Source organism: Cyprinus carpio, chromosome A11 (assembly GCF_018340385.1).
Source record: "Cyprinus carpio isolate SPL01 chromosome A11, ASM1834038v1, whole genome shotgun sequence".
Lineage (NCBI taxonomy): Eukaryota > Metazoa > Chordata > Actinopteri > Cypriniformes > Cyprinidae > Cyprinus > Cyprinus carpio.
Window position 1 is genome coordinate 8,992,908 of NC_056582.1, and position 17,281 is coordinate 9,010,188.

Sequence of the window (17,281 nt, forward strand, 5' to 3'; positions counted from 1 at the left end):
ATCATTCTTTTGCAACTACCAGTAATTTAGACATAACTTAATAACTGACTGACTAATAACATAATTCTGTTTTTTAACTTGAAAAGACATCTTGCATAACATATGGAGCTGTTTTGGACAGCAGCAGAGATGTTTAAATGTTCACACTGTGTGATTTTCATTTCTCAGTTAGGACACATAATCTTTATATGTGTATTTTTTATTACATTAATGAATGTGAGCTTCATTAGATTGGATATTTTCAGATTATATATTCAAATGAACATTTAGAGCAGTGACAGTGAATGTTTTTCTTTCTGTTCATCACACTCAGACCTGTGCTCCAGTGTGGATCTGCCAGAGGTGGAGATCGTCAGCTTGCTTACAGAAAAGTTGCCCAAATACACTCTGCGGGCAGACCATGTGTTTGGGTACGAGCATGACGACTGGCTGCACACCCCTCTGCTGCCACCAGAGGCCCCTCTTGGACTCACACAGGAGCAGATCGACGGGACGCTCAAGTACTTCTGTGAGTCCACACTGTTTGATTTTACTTTCCTGCTTTGCCATTTCTGCCAAATCCAACCACTTTTCAAACTTTTGTAGGCCAACCCAGAAGTTAACATCACCCTGGTTTCTTCAGCAAATAGGAGTTTTCTATTGGCTTTTGGATTATTGCAGAAAATAAGCTCTGCGACCAACAAAAGTTCATGATTCTTACATGTTTTGAAAATCTTTACAACACAGTTATTATTATATAAAACATCTAAAACCATAAATATATATTTTTTTGTTACTAAAATAAAAGTTAATTGAAATTATATAAAACATAAAACATACGCTTATTTTATTCCAGCTAGTTTCCAAAGCCAATTTTCATTTAGTTACCTTGATGTACTAAAATAACTAAAACTAATAAGAATGACAAAACAAAATGACTAAAACTTTAACTAAAATGAACACAAAAGCAGAAACAAAAAATATAATAGTATATATACTGACAATCACACTGCTTCACAAATGAACTTTTATGAATTTTGAACTCTAATTACAATCACCAGAAGTAAAAAGCTAAATGTAATCTAGGTTATAAACAAACTGTACTAATTATAAAGACAATGAGGCTATAGAAGGGGACTAGTGAGTAGATGAGTTCACCTGCTGGTGTGATGTAGCCTCTGTAGTCTCATTTAGCCACTTGTTAGTGATCGTCCTTTTTCAGGACAAGTAAAAGCTTTAAAAAATTGTGAGTGGGGTTACTGATACATGAAAATGTCTTGAGCTGATGTTTCCACAGACCAGGCATTTAACTAAACGATGGAACTGGAAATGCTAAAATGTTAACTCGTTTCTGGGTTTTGAGCTACAAAAATACGTCGAGCCTGTATCACTCTATTAAAGCTGGTTATTTCATTTAGGAAGCAACATGTATCATGTCAAGTAAAATTCTATATGAAAACGTGTGGCAGTACGTTGCCTCACTGTACCAGTTACAGGCTCGAGGGCCACTGTTGACCCTGCCAGAGAGCAATACTGTAATCCCAGCCACTTCCCTTCCTCTTAGAGCACAGATGCAAATGCCATCAAGAGGATTAGCTCTCTGCTGCTTAAGGATAATTAGACATTCTGCTGTTCTCAGTGTCTTCTCTCTGTGGCCTGGCAGACAGTCAGCCGCTCGGATGTTTACACCAGCACTGCAGTATCTTTAACATGATCAAACCCACTAAACTTAGGGCACTGTAGTTTTAGGAGTGTGTTTATGGATTCTCTAACAGGTGTTACTTGTTAACAGGATTAACCCCCCACACACACAGTAGTTAACGTTTGTTTCATGGCTGTGATCTTGTGGCATCATTGACTGACCACAAAAACCTGCAGGACTAAATAAAGACCATTCATTAACACTAACACTACCGTTCAAAGCTTTAAAGTCAGTAAGATTTTCTTTCATTGACACAATTGATACTTTATATAGAAATCAATACTTTTATTCAGCAAGGAGGCATTAAATTGATCAAAAGTGTCACAGAAATGTTTCTTGAGCAGCAAATCATCACATTAGAATGATTTCTGAAGGATCATGTGTTACTGACGACTGGAATAATGATGCTGAAATTTCTTCACACACTGTAAACCCGAATAAGTTGGCAAAACTAAAAAAATGCGAGGTAATCAAGGTAATATTTTACGTTAAATTCAAAGTTTAAGTTTAAATTTTTTACTCAAACATTTTAATTGGTTTTAACTTGAAATATTGGAGTAAGCTAATTCATAAATTTAACTTAAAAGTGTCATGTAATCTCAACTTATATTTTATTAGTAGAAATGTTGTTGTTCTGAGCTATAATTATATCTAATACTGTAAATTAACCTTACTAATTTGCGCACGTGGTAGTATTACCATAGCATTGCAATTATTGAATAAGTAGCGCAATATAAAATATTTAATGTAACTGTTCTCAAACCAAGCCACATGTTTCTGTTAAATTTGAGTTTTTTGAGGAATTTGAGAATTTTGACGAAAGTTCAGATTTCTTTAAAATGTGTCAGTTTTGTGAACTCAAAAGAAAAGGAAAGTTCTAAATACTTATAAAAGTTAATTTGACTGAACTAATTTGTTCAATTTAAGATCGTCCTACTCAAACCAATTATTTTAAGCATTAGGGTTTACAGTGATGCATGTATGACTTTGAAGGTGGACAGAATGACGGCTTGAATGGAAAATGGATTGCTTAGTTTGAACTATTGGTCAGTAATCAGCTTATGAAAAGTTTCCCAGGGAACACACATACTGATAAAAAAAAATGTATAGCCTAAATGTAGTGTAGTGTAAAAAAAAAAAATGTATAGACTGAATGCACTGTAAGTCGCTTTGGATAAAAGCGTCTGCTAAATGCATAAATGTAAATGTAATAAATTACAACATAAAATATATCAAAAATAAAACAATAATTTAAAATATTAAAAATATTACAAAATATTTGATCACTTTGAACACCAAATAAATGCAGACTTGGTGAGCATAACAGACTTCTTTCAAAAACATATTGTAAAAATTTGATTAAACAAATTTGTGTAAACAGCCAGTGTTTATTTTGCAGCTTTGAAATGATGGAAAAAGGAAACAGATCGCTCAGTGACTGCTCTGATGGACTTACGGTGGTGCTAATTTAGTTCTAATCCTCTTGGCATGGAAACATGTTCTCATACCTGGGCTTTACGTGGGCTGTAGCCCAAACACAGCTGTTATTTCTAGCCTAAATATCGAAGCATTTCTAGTCTGTATTCGATCAGAGATTTAATTTTTGTTATTTATTGTCCTTCTTGATTCACTGCATTTGCCATTTTGCTATGGTCATCATTTCATTCTGAAAACAGATGAGGATTGTGGTAAATGATTGGATTGGCATATGTGTGTAACCTTAGGTAAATTTGTATCATTCTGTGGCAGAAAGTCATCTAGCATCAGACGACTGTCTGATTAGGTTAGATATTAGACTTATATTTATGCTAAGTGTGGATCACTAACATCTGATCAGATTTAGTGACATTAGATTGGATTCAGGAAGTAGTTATTTCGTGTTTGTCACTGCCAGTGGTGTCCAGGTGTGACTTTGAGGATGGACAGAATGACAGCTTGAATGGAAAATAGATTGCTTAGTTTGAACTATTGGTCAGCCATCAGCTTATGTTCAGTTTTTTATTTTTTATTTTTTTTTTTGTAAGTAAAACAAACAATATATTGATTTGTAAAATCACCTTTTAAATGTCTGTTTAAAATAGGTCTTTTTAAATTATCTTCATTTAGGGGGCAAATGTTGATTTATCCAATTAATATAACGTCATATCATGTTATTAATTCAAAGAGAAGTTTAAATGATTTACAGCTGTATTTAAAATAAAATGTGTTTTAAACACATTTACTATGTCCTAAACATAATATTTCAAACCCTCAAGGTTTAAATGCTAGGTTTTCATTTTACACACAATCTACATACAATATTTTCTCTCTTTTTATTGTTAACATGTTAACATTATTTTACATTCAGAAAAATGACATCAAAACAATACATTACAATTAAAAAATATAAAAAAAAAATATACAAAAAAAGTTTCAGATAAGCTTCAGATAAGGCACATACTCCTCCAGAATATGCACATACTCCTCCTGAATATGCAGTTATATTTTATCATTATTTATTTAATATTATAGAGTTTATTAATGTTGTAACATTTTATTTTTCAAAATTTTTGTTTTTATATTATAGAAAATTTTACAGAGAGAAACAGAGAGGGAGAGAGAGTTTTAATTTTAATTTTAGCTTATAAAGTCATTTATTTATTTATTTATTTATTTTTTTACAAAATATTTCTATATATATTTATTTTATTTTTAATTTCAGTTGTAGTATTTTTAGTGCTTTAACTTAAACTTATTTTTAAACGTAAGTTTTTTTAAGTTTAAATTTTCATCTAGAATTTATATTTTATATTATTTATTTATAAAATTATATTTCAATAATCAAAAATTATTTTGATAGTTTTTGATTTAGTTAAAAATAACAAAATTGATACTGACAACACTGATACTTATATACTATTTTACATTTTTATATTTAAAAAGTTTTATATTATATTAAACTTTTATATATATATTTTCAGTTTTTATTTTTATGTGTTTTTCTCATATTTAGTGATTTATTTTTTACTAAATATTTCTATATGACTTTAATTAATTTTTATTTCAGTTGTAGTAATTTTTGTACTTTAGTAACTGTTGTACTTAAGCTTTTTTATTTACATTATGCAATTTCACATTAATTTATACTTTAAAGAATTTCTAAAGTCTGTATCTATTCAAAGTTTTAAGTTCATAAATATAAACTTAAGTTTATAAACAATAGCAACACTGATGGGGGTCCTCTGATTGTGGGAGTGTCTCTCTGTTGTGCTGCAGCAGTATTATGACATGAATCTGGAAGGTACCAAATTGTGTTTGAACAGGGGGTGTTCCATCACACAATAACACAAGCTGTTTCAAAGTAAATCAGCAAAATTGATTCACAAATAAACATGATCTAAAACTCAAACTGACTAGAGTAATACACACAAATCCCCTGGCCTATCATCTATACCCTAAATTTCCTTCAGCCATCGTCCCCTCTCCTCCTCTCTGAGTTGATCTCCTCCTGGCTCAGAGCAGCCAGGTGAGTCTGAGCTGCTGGTGGCATGAGCTGCAGTGACACACACTCAGAAGATTCAATAACAACGTCAGCATGTGCAGTCTGGGAGCTTAAAGGTGCATAAGTGAGCATAAAGCCTAGAGGACAGCAGTGGTGACAGGCAGCAGACAGACGGATCGTGTCATAAATCAGCCTGGCACAGACTGTGGAGAGAGAGAAAAACTCGAGGCAGACAGATATAGCAGAGCAAGAGTGCAGAAATGGAAGTGTGGAGCAGTTCAGGAATGGACGAGAGCGAGAGAGACAGCAGCACCAGCCCTGATGAAGATGATGAAGAACCAGAGGACGAAGAGGAACCAGACACTGAGGGACTGTGCAGGGAGCTGGTGCAAGGTAACAGAGAAAGATAAGGAGACAAACAATGTGTGAGAGAGGAGTTTTTTTTATACAGGAGAACTATATGAAAGAGCTGCATGCTGTGAAGCCGGAGGGGAGATAGCATGACGTGAATCGTGAAGGTCTTTATTTGCTGAAGAGGGTATCGAAAATGCATAGCATGTCAATATATCCACATTATCATCTGCTGAAGAATTGATTAGCTCTTTTCTGAGGTTGAAATTGCTGTTTCATGGTTTCCTACTTGGTCAATTGAGGGATATAGAATTAATTGCCCTCCTTTCCACAAGAGCTAAATCACTTTAATCTGTCCAGTCACAGAAGCTCATTCCAGTTTCACATAGTACAAATTACTGTCTTACTGTCCTTAATGTCTTTAATTCTCTCAGTGACGTAAATCACAGCAGAACTGAACTCTTTTCAGGCCAGGTGAGCAGATTTAGCAGCGGCTCTGTCCCTGGCCTGGCCCATTCTGACACTAATCGTTATCTGCTATTTACTACTACTCTGGTTTTGCTTCAGGATTCACATTTGATGTTGGACATTAATAATACTGTTGTTTATTGTGTTAGAAAGTAAACAAAAATGTCAGTTTCTGTTTCTGAATGTCTTGAATTTCAGTGGTGTCATGTTCTCGGCAGTCAAAACACAATCATGATTGTCTTCATTCCTATCGAACTGTGGGTTTGTTTTTGTAATGTTGTGTAATGTCTTGATGGTTTTCAAAACACTCCAGAGTTTCATTGGATGCACAGTCAACAACAAAAGATTTTCAAAATGTTAATAGGCCTATTTGATTTGCTATCCAAACTGTGACAATGATATGGTCAGTTGCATTTAATTATTTGTGTGGAACTTTATTTCCCCTGCTGTCTGCAACCCTGTCTGCTGCAGCTTAGCATTTCGAGCAACTGTTTTGTGAGGAACCTCGAAGAAGAATTTTGAACAGGTCTTTATTATTTCACTTGCTATTGCCATTTTTGCAGTGCATTTGAGTGTCTCTATGTAGAAGGTTAAAGCTTTATTAATGTGGTCTTTGGTGTGCTAAGCTGTCATTTGCAGAGCTGGGAAACATTGCCAAGCTCTTATTTTAGCGAAGTCAAACATGTCTCATTCCAGATGAAATTTGATTACGCCTCAAGTGAAGGCAAGAACCAACCATGTGAAAATACCTGTCCTGAAAACAGCAGAAAAATATTATGTCCTTATGTAGAGGGAAGTGCTTTGCACAATAACTTAAAAAATGTAAGTAGTAAAAAAGCAGTGTCCATATTTGACAGCAGCACCCTAAACCCACTGTTGCGTTCCTTAACACTGAATATCATTTAGTAAATTTGTAAATCTTGGACACTTTTTTCCCCTTTCTTTTAAATAGAACTGATCATTTTGTTTTAATATTTAAGTTCCATTTATGTATTTATTAATAGTTTATATATTTTATTTTAATAGTTCCTAAAATAAAAATGCACGCTCTGGAACCTGCCTTGAAAAAGCTGTTCATATATACTGCAAATATGTTTTGATCACCATTCTTGATTCATTTTTACAAAAATTAAGATCTAAAGATTTGTCAAACAGGACAGGACAAAAAAACAACAACAACATTTTAATAATAATAGAATAATAATAAGATATTATATGTGTAAAATATTGTAATATTTAAACGTTTGTTACTATTTTAATATTTTTAAATTTGAATTAATTTAAAAGTACATTTAAAATCAATTATATTATATTTATTTATTTTTATTTGTTTATTGATATTCCATTAATTATTTATATTGCAGTTTTTCACACAAAAAAAAACCTCTGGCTTTGAATCACTGGTCTAGAAGACGTTTGTAAATGCAGGCCAGATCATCTTGAGCGGGGATGAAAATAAGAGAATGAACCCTTAATGAGGATCAGGCTAAGAGGCTCTTGTTCTTGACTGCAGAGATGTCTCTGTCCCTGTCTCGTTGTGGTTGGGTCACATTGACTCTACAGTGCTGTATAATGCAGTTCTGCACAGATCACACTTTTACAAGCAGTGTTTGATCAGAGGTCTTTTTTGACACATACGGTGACATTATTTTGACATCTACTATCATTTTTATTAGATTTTGTTTCATGAGACCATAAGTCAGCTTTCAACAGCCTCTTTCTCACATCCCTCCTCTCAATGTCTTTTTTTCCTCTGCAGTGCTGTGTTCAGAGAGAGTTGGTCAAATCACAAAGACGTATCATGACATCGAGGCAGTTACACATCTGCTTGAGGAGGTGAGAGACACAACATGTCTTGCTTCACAGTCTCAAACATAGCATAAATGATACCACTGCACTGTCCTTCCACTGTTGCCTCGGTGATGACATCATAAAAGTCCCGCACATGCTTGTCTTCCGCAGAAAGAGCGGGATCTGGAATTGGCAGCCCGGATTGGCCAGTCGCTTCTCAAGCAGAATAAAGCCCTGACTGAACGCAACAAACTACTGGATGAACAGCTGGAAATCACCAGGGAAGAGGTGATTACTTTTACAAGAAAATGCTTTTGCTTGTTTTTAAAGGAATAGGAATCTTTGTGTATCTATTCACTCATTTACACTATTTACTCATGTAGTATTATCTATCTGTCAGTCAGTCAGTCTGTCAATCTTTTAATCATTCTGTCGCTCTATCTGTCGTTCTATCTATCTATCTATCATTCTATCTATCTAATTTACTGATAATCACTATCAGTAATTAGAATTTTTTTATGGTGTTTTTATCCTTTTTGGAGCTTATCATACTGTACTGACTGTTTTTATATGGCAGGGGTGTTTAACCAAAATTGTTTCAAGGTCCAGTAATGAATGTTCCTCACCAGCCGAAGTCCGGACATTTATATACCTAAAAACATGAATTGATGGGTTTTGCCAGACCAATGAAGGTGACCTATTATGCAAAAATGTATAAGTTTACTTTTATAAGGTGTTGTGTGGCCGCAGTGTGTGAAAACAACCAGCCTATAACCAGCCAGTAAAAATCAACCCACTCATTTTTTATAATTCCAATAAATCTTAAACAGTCTCTCCAAATGAGCGGATTCCAGATTTCTCCGTACTGTGATGTCATACTCTGGAAGGTCCCGCCCATTCGTGATGATCTCTGCACTATTAGCATAGACACCGCCCTGAGTGAGAAGCAGCAGTTCGCCAAATGGTAATGTTACTGTTTTCTTGCTGCAGCTGCTGGAGACACAATGTCAGCGCCAAAGAGGCATTATAAGTGTTGTGTGTTGGGATGCACCAACGGATATAGGGGTCTCCACAGACCGCTAAGGACACCGTGGTTAAATTTCATTTTCGAAGGAAATGTCATGAAAAAAACCCGGAAAAGTCCTATATGTTTGTGCTAATCATTATACGCCGGACTGCCTCACATACGAGGATCAGTTCAGCGCTGGAGTTGTGCAAAGGTTGATTCTAAAAGTGGGATCGATACCAACGCTTCATGCACGAGCATCTGCTCCAGACAAAGAAAGTATCACGCATCATATTTTGTTTTCCAAAAGAGCTTCTTGGCTCTCTAGAGAAGGCTAATGTTGCTAAAGCTACCATTTTCTCTGCCTGTTTTCACTGATGCTGAATTCACGTTCTACCAGAATGATCGTAAATATGAATGTGGTAGTTAAAAACTGCATATGAAAGCATTGTGAAGTCAAGCTCATAATGTGATAGCACAGATCAGATGTGCACCATGCGCCGTGCTTTTTTTTTTTTTTTTTATCGCCCGTACTCCCTGTGTGTAATTCATTAATGCGCATTTACTATGCACAGTACAATCAGATTGCGTGATATTGTCCTGTTTTGTTGTTGGCAGTATGCCGGAGAATGAGTTCTTAAAGCTCTGCCCTCTTCTGAAAAGGGAGCACCAGCTCATTTGCATTTAAAGGGACAAAGACTAAAACGGCGTGTTTTGGCTCATACCCTAAAAGTGGCAATTTCAACATGCTATACAAAAATTATCTTTGAGGTATTATGAGCTAAAACTTGACATATACGCTCTGGGGACATCAGAGACTTATTTTACATCTTGTAAAAAGGGGCATAATAGGTCACCTTTAATACTTTAAGACCTTCACAAATAAAAGGAAAATGACTGTAATAAGCATGATTTACAGTTCAGATACAGTTTTATAAAATGATAAAAATCACATTTCAGTCTTTAAACCATTTGTATAAAAATGTAGTCAAAAATATGAATTATTATGTTAATTTAAACAGTTGTCAATCAAATTATATATTAATTAAATAACATATAAATATATTTTACTGTCGTCTTAATTGTTTAGATTTTTATAATGCATTTATCTTCTTGTCGATCCATCAGTTCACATTTACAGTTTACATTTGCATAAAAAAATCTTGATATGTTTTATACTTATAAGCAGAGTTTAATAGCAGTGTCCTTCTTAATGATATAATATATGTTGATGCACTCAAGTGTTTTGTGTTGTATGGATGCAAACACTGACTCTGGGTCTGTTCTTACAGATTGCCCAGCTGCGTCATGAGCTCTCCATGAGAGACGACCTCCTGCACTTTTATGCCAGCACTGAAGATATAGAGCATGCCTCAGAAACACTGTGAGTTTACGTCTCTCTCACACACACACACACACAGTGATCAACAACTTAATTCTGCCATACTGATTAATGTCTCGTCCTCCTTCAGGCTTATACAGAAGGATTCGTCCTCATCTCTTAGCAACTGTGTGAATTATGACTTCCTGCACCAGAAACTCAAGGGTTTAGAAGAGGAGAACTTTAAATTGCGCACCGAGGTATGCTTAAATGCATCTGCAAAACATATCAAAAAGTTGCGCTACAGCTAAGTACATGTTTTCACACCAATCACTGTTTTTTAGGCCAACGAGTTGACATTTGAGACCAACAGTTACGAGGAACAAGAGCAACGGCTTATGATGGTGTGTGTGGACGAACTCTGTGAGTAAATCACCCATGATTCCCAGCTCTTCTTTGAGTATCTCAAACTAGTTTTCGTGATAACAGACTAAAGTGTCGTCTTCTTTCTCTCAACAGCAACAGCGAATAAGCAGGTCGTGTCTCTGTCAGAGGAATTGGCCCGAAAGATGGAAGATTCGCTAAGACAACAAGAGGAGATTAGTGCCCTCCTTGGACAGATTGTAGACCTGGAGCAGCGCTGCAAAGGGGTCAGACACACACACACACAAACACACACACATACTCGCTCTGTTTTTCTTTTACACCATTTAGAGAATACATTTTTATAAACTAATACATCAAATTTCCTTCCAAATTCAGCTCAGCACTGAGAACGAGGAGTTAACGCAACATCTGAATGCTTCTCGGGAATGCCAGTCACAGCTTAAAACAGAGGTACATTCCTCACAATATCAGTATCACAGTATGCACCCTAGCATTTTATTTCTGATTTAAGGTTTTCGATAAATGGCTTTTGTGTCTCAAGTGTCAATTGATGATGTTCTGTCTCCCTCTGGTGGCAGCTGAAGGAACTGCAGGAGAGGTACTCTGAATGTGAAGACATGCTCCATGAAGCCAGAGAGGACATTAAAAACCTGCGCAATAAGAGCCTGCCCAACTGCACCGTGCAGCGTTATAGCACCCTGGCAGCGGTCGTCCCAATGGATTCACTTGCTGCTGAGATTGAAGGAACCTTCCGGAAAGGCCTGGACAGCCCAGCGCCCACTGAATACAAGTTAGTCACCTGAGTACATCCAGCAGCTGTTCATATACTACAAAAATATATTTCATTGTATATATTCATTTCAAATATCTGTAAAACAAAAAATATTTTTTAAATATAAACGATGTATTAGGATTTCTACAAAAATATTAAGCTGTTTTCAACATTGTTAATAATAAGAAATGTTTCATGAGCACCAAATCAGCATATTAGAATGATTTCTGAAGGAATTCAGCTTTGCCGAGACAAGGATAAATGGTGCATTTTAAAATAGAAGTGGACCTCAGAGAACAGTGCAAAATAATAAAAAGGCAGTTTCACGACCCCTTTAACGTTAAGATATTTAGCTGGAAACATAATAAAAAGACTTTTATTTATTTATTTATTGCAGTTTATTCAAATCCTAGTCAACATGTGTTGATGTTAATGTACTGTAAATGGACTGTAACATGATGTGATTCTCTTGAATTTTCTGCACAGGAATCATCCGCTGCGGGTGTTTGAGACCGTGAAGGTGGCCAATCAAGCAGCTCGGCTACGTTCTCAGATTCACTCTCCGCAGGTTCCGGGTTCGAGCCCTGCATCATTACGCTCTAGTCGGATCAGTACACCACGGACCAGTTTTTATGAATCAGATAATATTAGTGTCAACATGGAGGATAAGCACTCCCCTCCGATGCACACACAGGATCATGGGTCGGTGTCTTATTTAGTTTCACATTTTCTCAAAAATTACTTTGACAGTTAAGAATGAATCGATTAATAAAGACATATTTCCTGCATAGGTTACTGGAGTCGAAGCGTTTGGGCCAGCCAGGTACGCCAGGTGGGCAGGATTTAGAGGAAGCGCTCCGGTCTCTTTCAGAGCGCCAGGAGAGCCACACATCAGAGCGGCCCTTCTTCGAGGTGGAGAGAGAAAGGAAACTGCGCGCCTTGCAGAGTGGAAGCAGCGGCAGTGGCGGTGGCTCCAGCGGCTTCCTGACGCCCAATGGCAGCGTTGCATCCACAGGAACTAACTACTCCGGCACCTCCACTCATTCCTCAGGCACAGGCTCCTCCCGCTCGTACCTGCCTGAACGGCTGCAGATAGTCAAGCCTCTGGAGGGTCAGTAGATGCGCACACATGTAGCTTAAATACAAGTCATGAAAGAGGGACATATGTCTCAGGAAGATGATATTTAAATGCTTAATTTTCTGATCAGAGCTCTGTAGTTTTTATTCTGGGGGCAAAACATAATTCAATGCAATGCAATTATGAGATGAGAGATAAATGTTCATCAAAAGCCTAACGTATCATATTTGATACTTATATTTTAACATGTTTTTTCTAAAACATGATGTATGGATAATGAAGTTAAACCAAGTTGCATCATTTAAGTAAATTTTACCTTAAAATATTAATAATAAAAGATTATTCTAAACTATGTTATAAGGCTTTCTTTTAAATATTTAATTCTTTTAAAGAGCATTTTGATATCAGGACATTTGTACCACTCTGAGACTCATGGCCCCCTGAAAATATCAAAATGAATATTAATAGATGAAAAACAATTTTATTGACCAGTCTACTTCATTTTGCCACTGTCCACAGGCTCAGTGACTCTGCACCAATGGCAGCAGCTGGCCAAGCCCAATCTCGGGGGCATCCTGCACCCACGGCCGGGTGTCCTCACCAAAGACTTCAGAGAGCTGGATGTAGATTTTCAACATGTCTACAGCCTCAACGACCTCGAGGAAGATGAGCCTGATCTGTCCAAATTCCCAAACCCCCCGAAAGGCACTGTGGGTAAGAGCCTGTTCACCTACAGCAACACATTTTCTTCTTAATTCTTTGGTTTGTTTGATTCTTGATGTACTATTTTTATACTCTTTCCCATGCTTCCTAGCTATTATCATGGTTTTATTCCACCGTGACTTCAGTGTAGTGCTGTAGGTAACTGTCATGCATAACTGAGGTTTAGCGTGTGTTTGTGTTTCCTCACATAAACGCAGTCCCTTCATCCGGACATAACATCCCTCAGACCTCAAACACCCCCCCGACCACTAGCTGTCAGATCCTCCGTCCCTCTGCCCTCCTCTCCTCCTTCTCCACCAGGTAAGACATGATCACACTGATGCCCACACAAGAAACACACACTGGCAAGAAATCTAATTAGGCTACATTGCGCAGTTGTTAAAGTATTAAATTTGACAGCCCTAATTCTTAATGCTAAAATGATTCAAATGAGGCACTTGGGGAATATCAGTAATGTCTGTGTCTGTTCACAACCAAATGTAATTTTAATATTTAGTTTTTTCTTATTTTGCCTCCTTCCATCTGTAACAGGAAGGCTGGAACCGGCTCTTTGTAAAGTTATAAAACCATCCTCCATAAAGTAAGGCGTGTCAGGCATGGTCTCTTTGAACCCTAACTTTCTTTCTCTCTAACCTTAGGTTTCATAACATGGTAGCATAACAGCATCAGGACATTTTATTACTAATTCCGTCTTCTCCCCTACAGATATAGGTTTAGGTATTGCTGGAGTGCTGTTATGTCTTATTGCACATCTGTTTTAACATAATGCTAAGGTCATGTTTTACTGGGGGAAATTAATGTAGTATGATCATTCTCAAAAAATGCTGAAGTTATGAATTCAGTTCAGTTCTCCCATAAAAGTTGGTGTTTTTTATTTTATTTTATATGTTTGAAACATGAATCGTAACACCAGTGACAAATTGTCATTAAAAACAGTTTTTTTACAAATTTGAATTCATTTTACCCTTAAATATTTTTTAATAAATCTTTTACACCAGTGACACATGTAAATGAACCAAGTGGGGAAAATTTTTTTTTTTAAAGGTATATTAATAACTTCTTCAGCATCATGGGAAAATCACCTTTGCATATTTGAACAGCCTTGAAAGTAACTTAAAAAAAAAAAAAAAAATATATATATATATATATATATATATATATATATATATATATATATATTCAAAGTACTAGTTTATAACATTGACAACACCAGTGACATAAAATAAATGGACACTAATTATTTTTTTAATTATTTATATTATTTGATTAGCTTTGCCTTTTTGTACACTTGTTAGACGTTCACTAATGCTTCAGCTAAAATATGTTTTTAAAAAATTATTCATTTAATCTAAGTGATATACCAGCTGAAGAGGACTTTGGATTTTTCAGGCATCTGGCAAATTATTTTTGATGTGTAAAGTGTACGTAAAGTATATAGATTCAGAACAATTTTATATTATCATTAACATGTTATAAGATATAAAATGAAAATAACCTTCTTATATGGGGTTTCCTGAATATTTGAAATCTTTTATCATGACTAAAATGTCCTATTTTGAGAATGACTCTCTAACACTAGACTGTCACACTCAAGTCTTAAATCTATAAATGCTGTTGAAGTCTCATCTTTACGTTCTTTTATTTATCAGCATGATCATACATGTTATGCATTAACACTTGTGTCCTGCCCTGATTATTTTTGGTGTGGTTTGGCTGACTAAAATATCCCATTTTGCTTGTTCTTTCCCCAGCCTTCGGCCCCACAGTGCATCTGCTTGTGGGAGCTGTGAGCACGTGAGGACGTCATCAGGGCTCCAGTGCATCTCTGGGTCCACATCACACCTCCACCCGACCTCCTGCCTCGGTCTGCTACAACTTGTGTCAGAGCGCGGCATCTCAGCTGCAATTCATCCCGACTCCCCTCTCATTCACACAGCCACCGCATCCTCAGAGGAAACACAACGGGGCTCTGCAGGAAGTGAACAGAAGAAAAGAGAAAAGGAATGGCAGGGAAACATTTTCAGTGTCAATCTTGTGGAAAAACTCAGAAGCCTGGGCCTGTACAAAGTGGTTGCCAGAGGCTTTGTGGATTCAAGGAGAAAAAACAGCCCCCCATGAAACACAAAAAGCCGTTCACCATTAAAGGTGCCATTTTGTGCACCACCCTCAGCATGCAGCTTAACTTTTCCCATTTGTAATGGGGCATTCCGAAAGCCATATCAAGTTTTAATTTCCATAGTGACTTCTTTTGGCACTCGGAATTTTAGGTATGGACTGCACCTCAAAAAAGATTTCATTATGAAGTCAAACACACCTGTTTTTTGTATCATTGGTGTCATCGGGTGCTTTAAACACTCTTAAGAAGGGAACATTTGTTGTTCAACAAAATAATGTCCTCCTTTGTTGAGTCTTGAAATCACTACTTTATTGTTATGAAATTGTTCTGTGTAGCAGCACTACAGAAAAATGCACTACGTGGCCTCAGTTTTTGCTTGCTGCCAATCAAGCATCAGTGTCAGTAGTGCGTTTTGCTTCATGAGAATTATGTTTGTTCATAATAGCACTTTTCAGGGAATCCAGATCCCTTTTCCTAGGGAATGCAGGGTACGTTATGTGAGGTTATATACTGTACCTGCAGTCTAAACACTGTAAAAATCAGAAGCTGTATTTATGATGACTGTTGGTGGTCAATTTAGGGAACATTATACAGTCTTGTTGAGCAAATAGAAGTGATCTTGTGCTTTATTTTCACTGTGCTTTAATGCAAATACACCCATACACACACACGTATGTCATGCAACTTTAATGTCACAGACACGTTTTCACCTGTAAAGTTTGTAGTGCATATGATTGTGTTTTAGCAGAATCAGGGATGCAGTAATAAATATGACACAGTTTCTTCTGCAGTTAAGTAATTCTAACATTGAGTCATCGAGGGCTGAATTTATATCACTGGATTATTCATTGAACACAGATTTTGCTTTCTTCTCCTCTCTATCAACATTTTCTGTTGTGTCCGCTTGTGTCTGTCAACCAAGTGAACAGAAATACATCTGTATACGGAGAAAGCTTTGTATGTGTTTGAAAATTTCAAAGGGGCATGATGAGGGTAGTATTCACTGATCTAAAGTCTCAGACGACTCAGTGGTTATTTAAAAAGTAATATATTTAAATAAAAATCTCTATCTTAAATACCACTCTGTGTGTGAAACAAAATGCTTGCCTGGTCACCATTTTTGTAGAATGTGTAAAGAGTTGTTTAGAAAAACATAAAGATTACGTCAAAAAATAAATAAATAAAATTATATAAAGAATTGTTCATTTACACAAGGATTAGAGGTTAAAAGTTGAGTAATCGCTGTATTTTTATATTAGAACAACGTTTAGACACTGTATAGCCTCACGATGAATTAAAAGCCCCTGAGTTCACCAGGTGACTGTTTCAGGCACTGATATTGTGTTAAATGGCAATAAAGATTTCCTTGTATTTTTGACCTGTATGCTTATCTTTGTGTGTTTATGTGTGTGTGTCCAATCTTTTTTTATTTACTTTAAAAAAACTACATGGTAACAGCAAACAGAGTATACAAATGGTCTGAAAACACATTAAGAGTGTGAATAAATTACTGACCTGGAAGGCGACAGACTTTTTAAAGAAATTGTGGTGAATTTTCTCAGTTGAGGCTATTGTATACATCCTTTTACACACATGGTGTGGATGTAACATCACACAAAGCAAGTTTTCAGCAATTCCATTGAAGAAATGTGTTATTTGCAGTCAGCCATTATTAATTAATTTTGCAATATATATATATATATATATATATATATATATATATATATATATATATATATATATATACATACAACTATATATATACATATATGTATATATATATATATATATGTATGTATATACACTCACCGGCCACTTTATTAGGTACACCTATTCAGTTGCTTGGTAAAGCAAATTGCTAAACAGCCAATCACATGGCAGCAACTCAATGCATTTAGGCATCTAGACGTGTTGAAGACGACTTGCTGAAGTTCAAACTGAGCATCAGAACGGGGAAGAAAGGGGATTTAAGTGACTTTGAACATGGAATGGTTGTTGGTGCCAGACGGGATGGTCTGAGTATTTCAAAAACCGCTGATCTACTGGGATTTTCACACACAACCATTTTTAGGGTTTACAGAGAATGGGCCGAAAAAGAGAAACTAT

At 36.0% G+C, this 17,281-nt stretch overlaps 1 protein-coding gene across 2 annotated transcripts; it reads left to right on the top strand.

Moving 5' to 3' along the window:
• The first annotated feature begins 4,944 nt into the window (after positions 1–4,944).
• LOC109051493 (trafficking kinesin-binding protein 1-like) lies at positions 4,945–16,557 on the top strand. Of its 2 annotated transcripts, XM_042766137.1 has the most exons (14): positions 4,951–5,555; positions 7,741–7,817; positions 7,944–8,060; positions 10,071–10,162; positions 10,251–10,359; positions 10,444–10,522; positions 10,619–10,749; positions 10,862–10,936; positions 11,065–11,276; positions 11,745–11,960; positions 12,050–12,369; positions 12,856–13,050; positions 13,257–13,359; positions 14,811–16,557. In XM_042766137.1, exons 1-14 carry the CDS (start codon positions 5,423–5,425, stop codon positions 15,175–15,177), a joined length of 2,226 nt encoding a protein of 741 aa, XP_042622071.1. In that variant the 5' UTR covers positions 4,951–5,422; the 3' UTR covers positions 15,178–16,557. The 2 variants fall into 2 exon arrangements, with proteins under 2 accessions (XP_042622072.1, XP_042622071.1); XM_042766138.1 differs by lacking the exon at positions 13,257–13,359 and having other exon boundaries at positions 4,945–5,555; positions 14,811–15,006.
• The last annotated feature ends 724 nt before the right edge of the window (positions 16,558–17,281 follow it).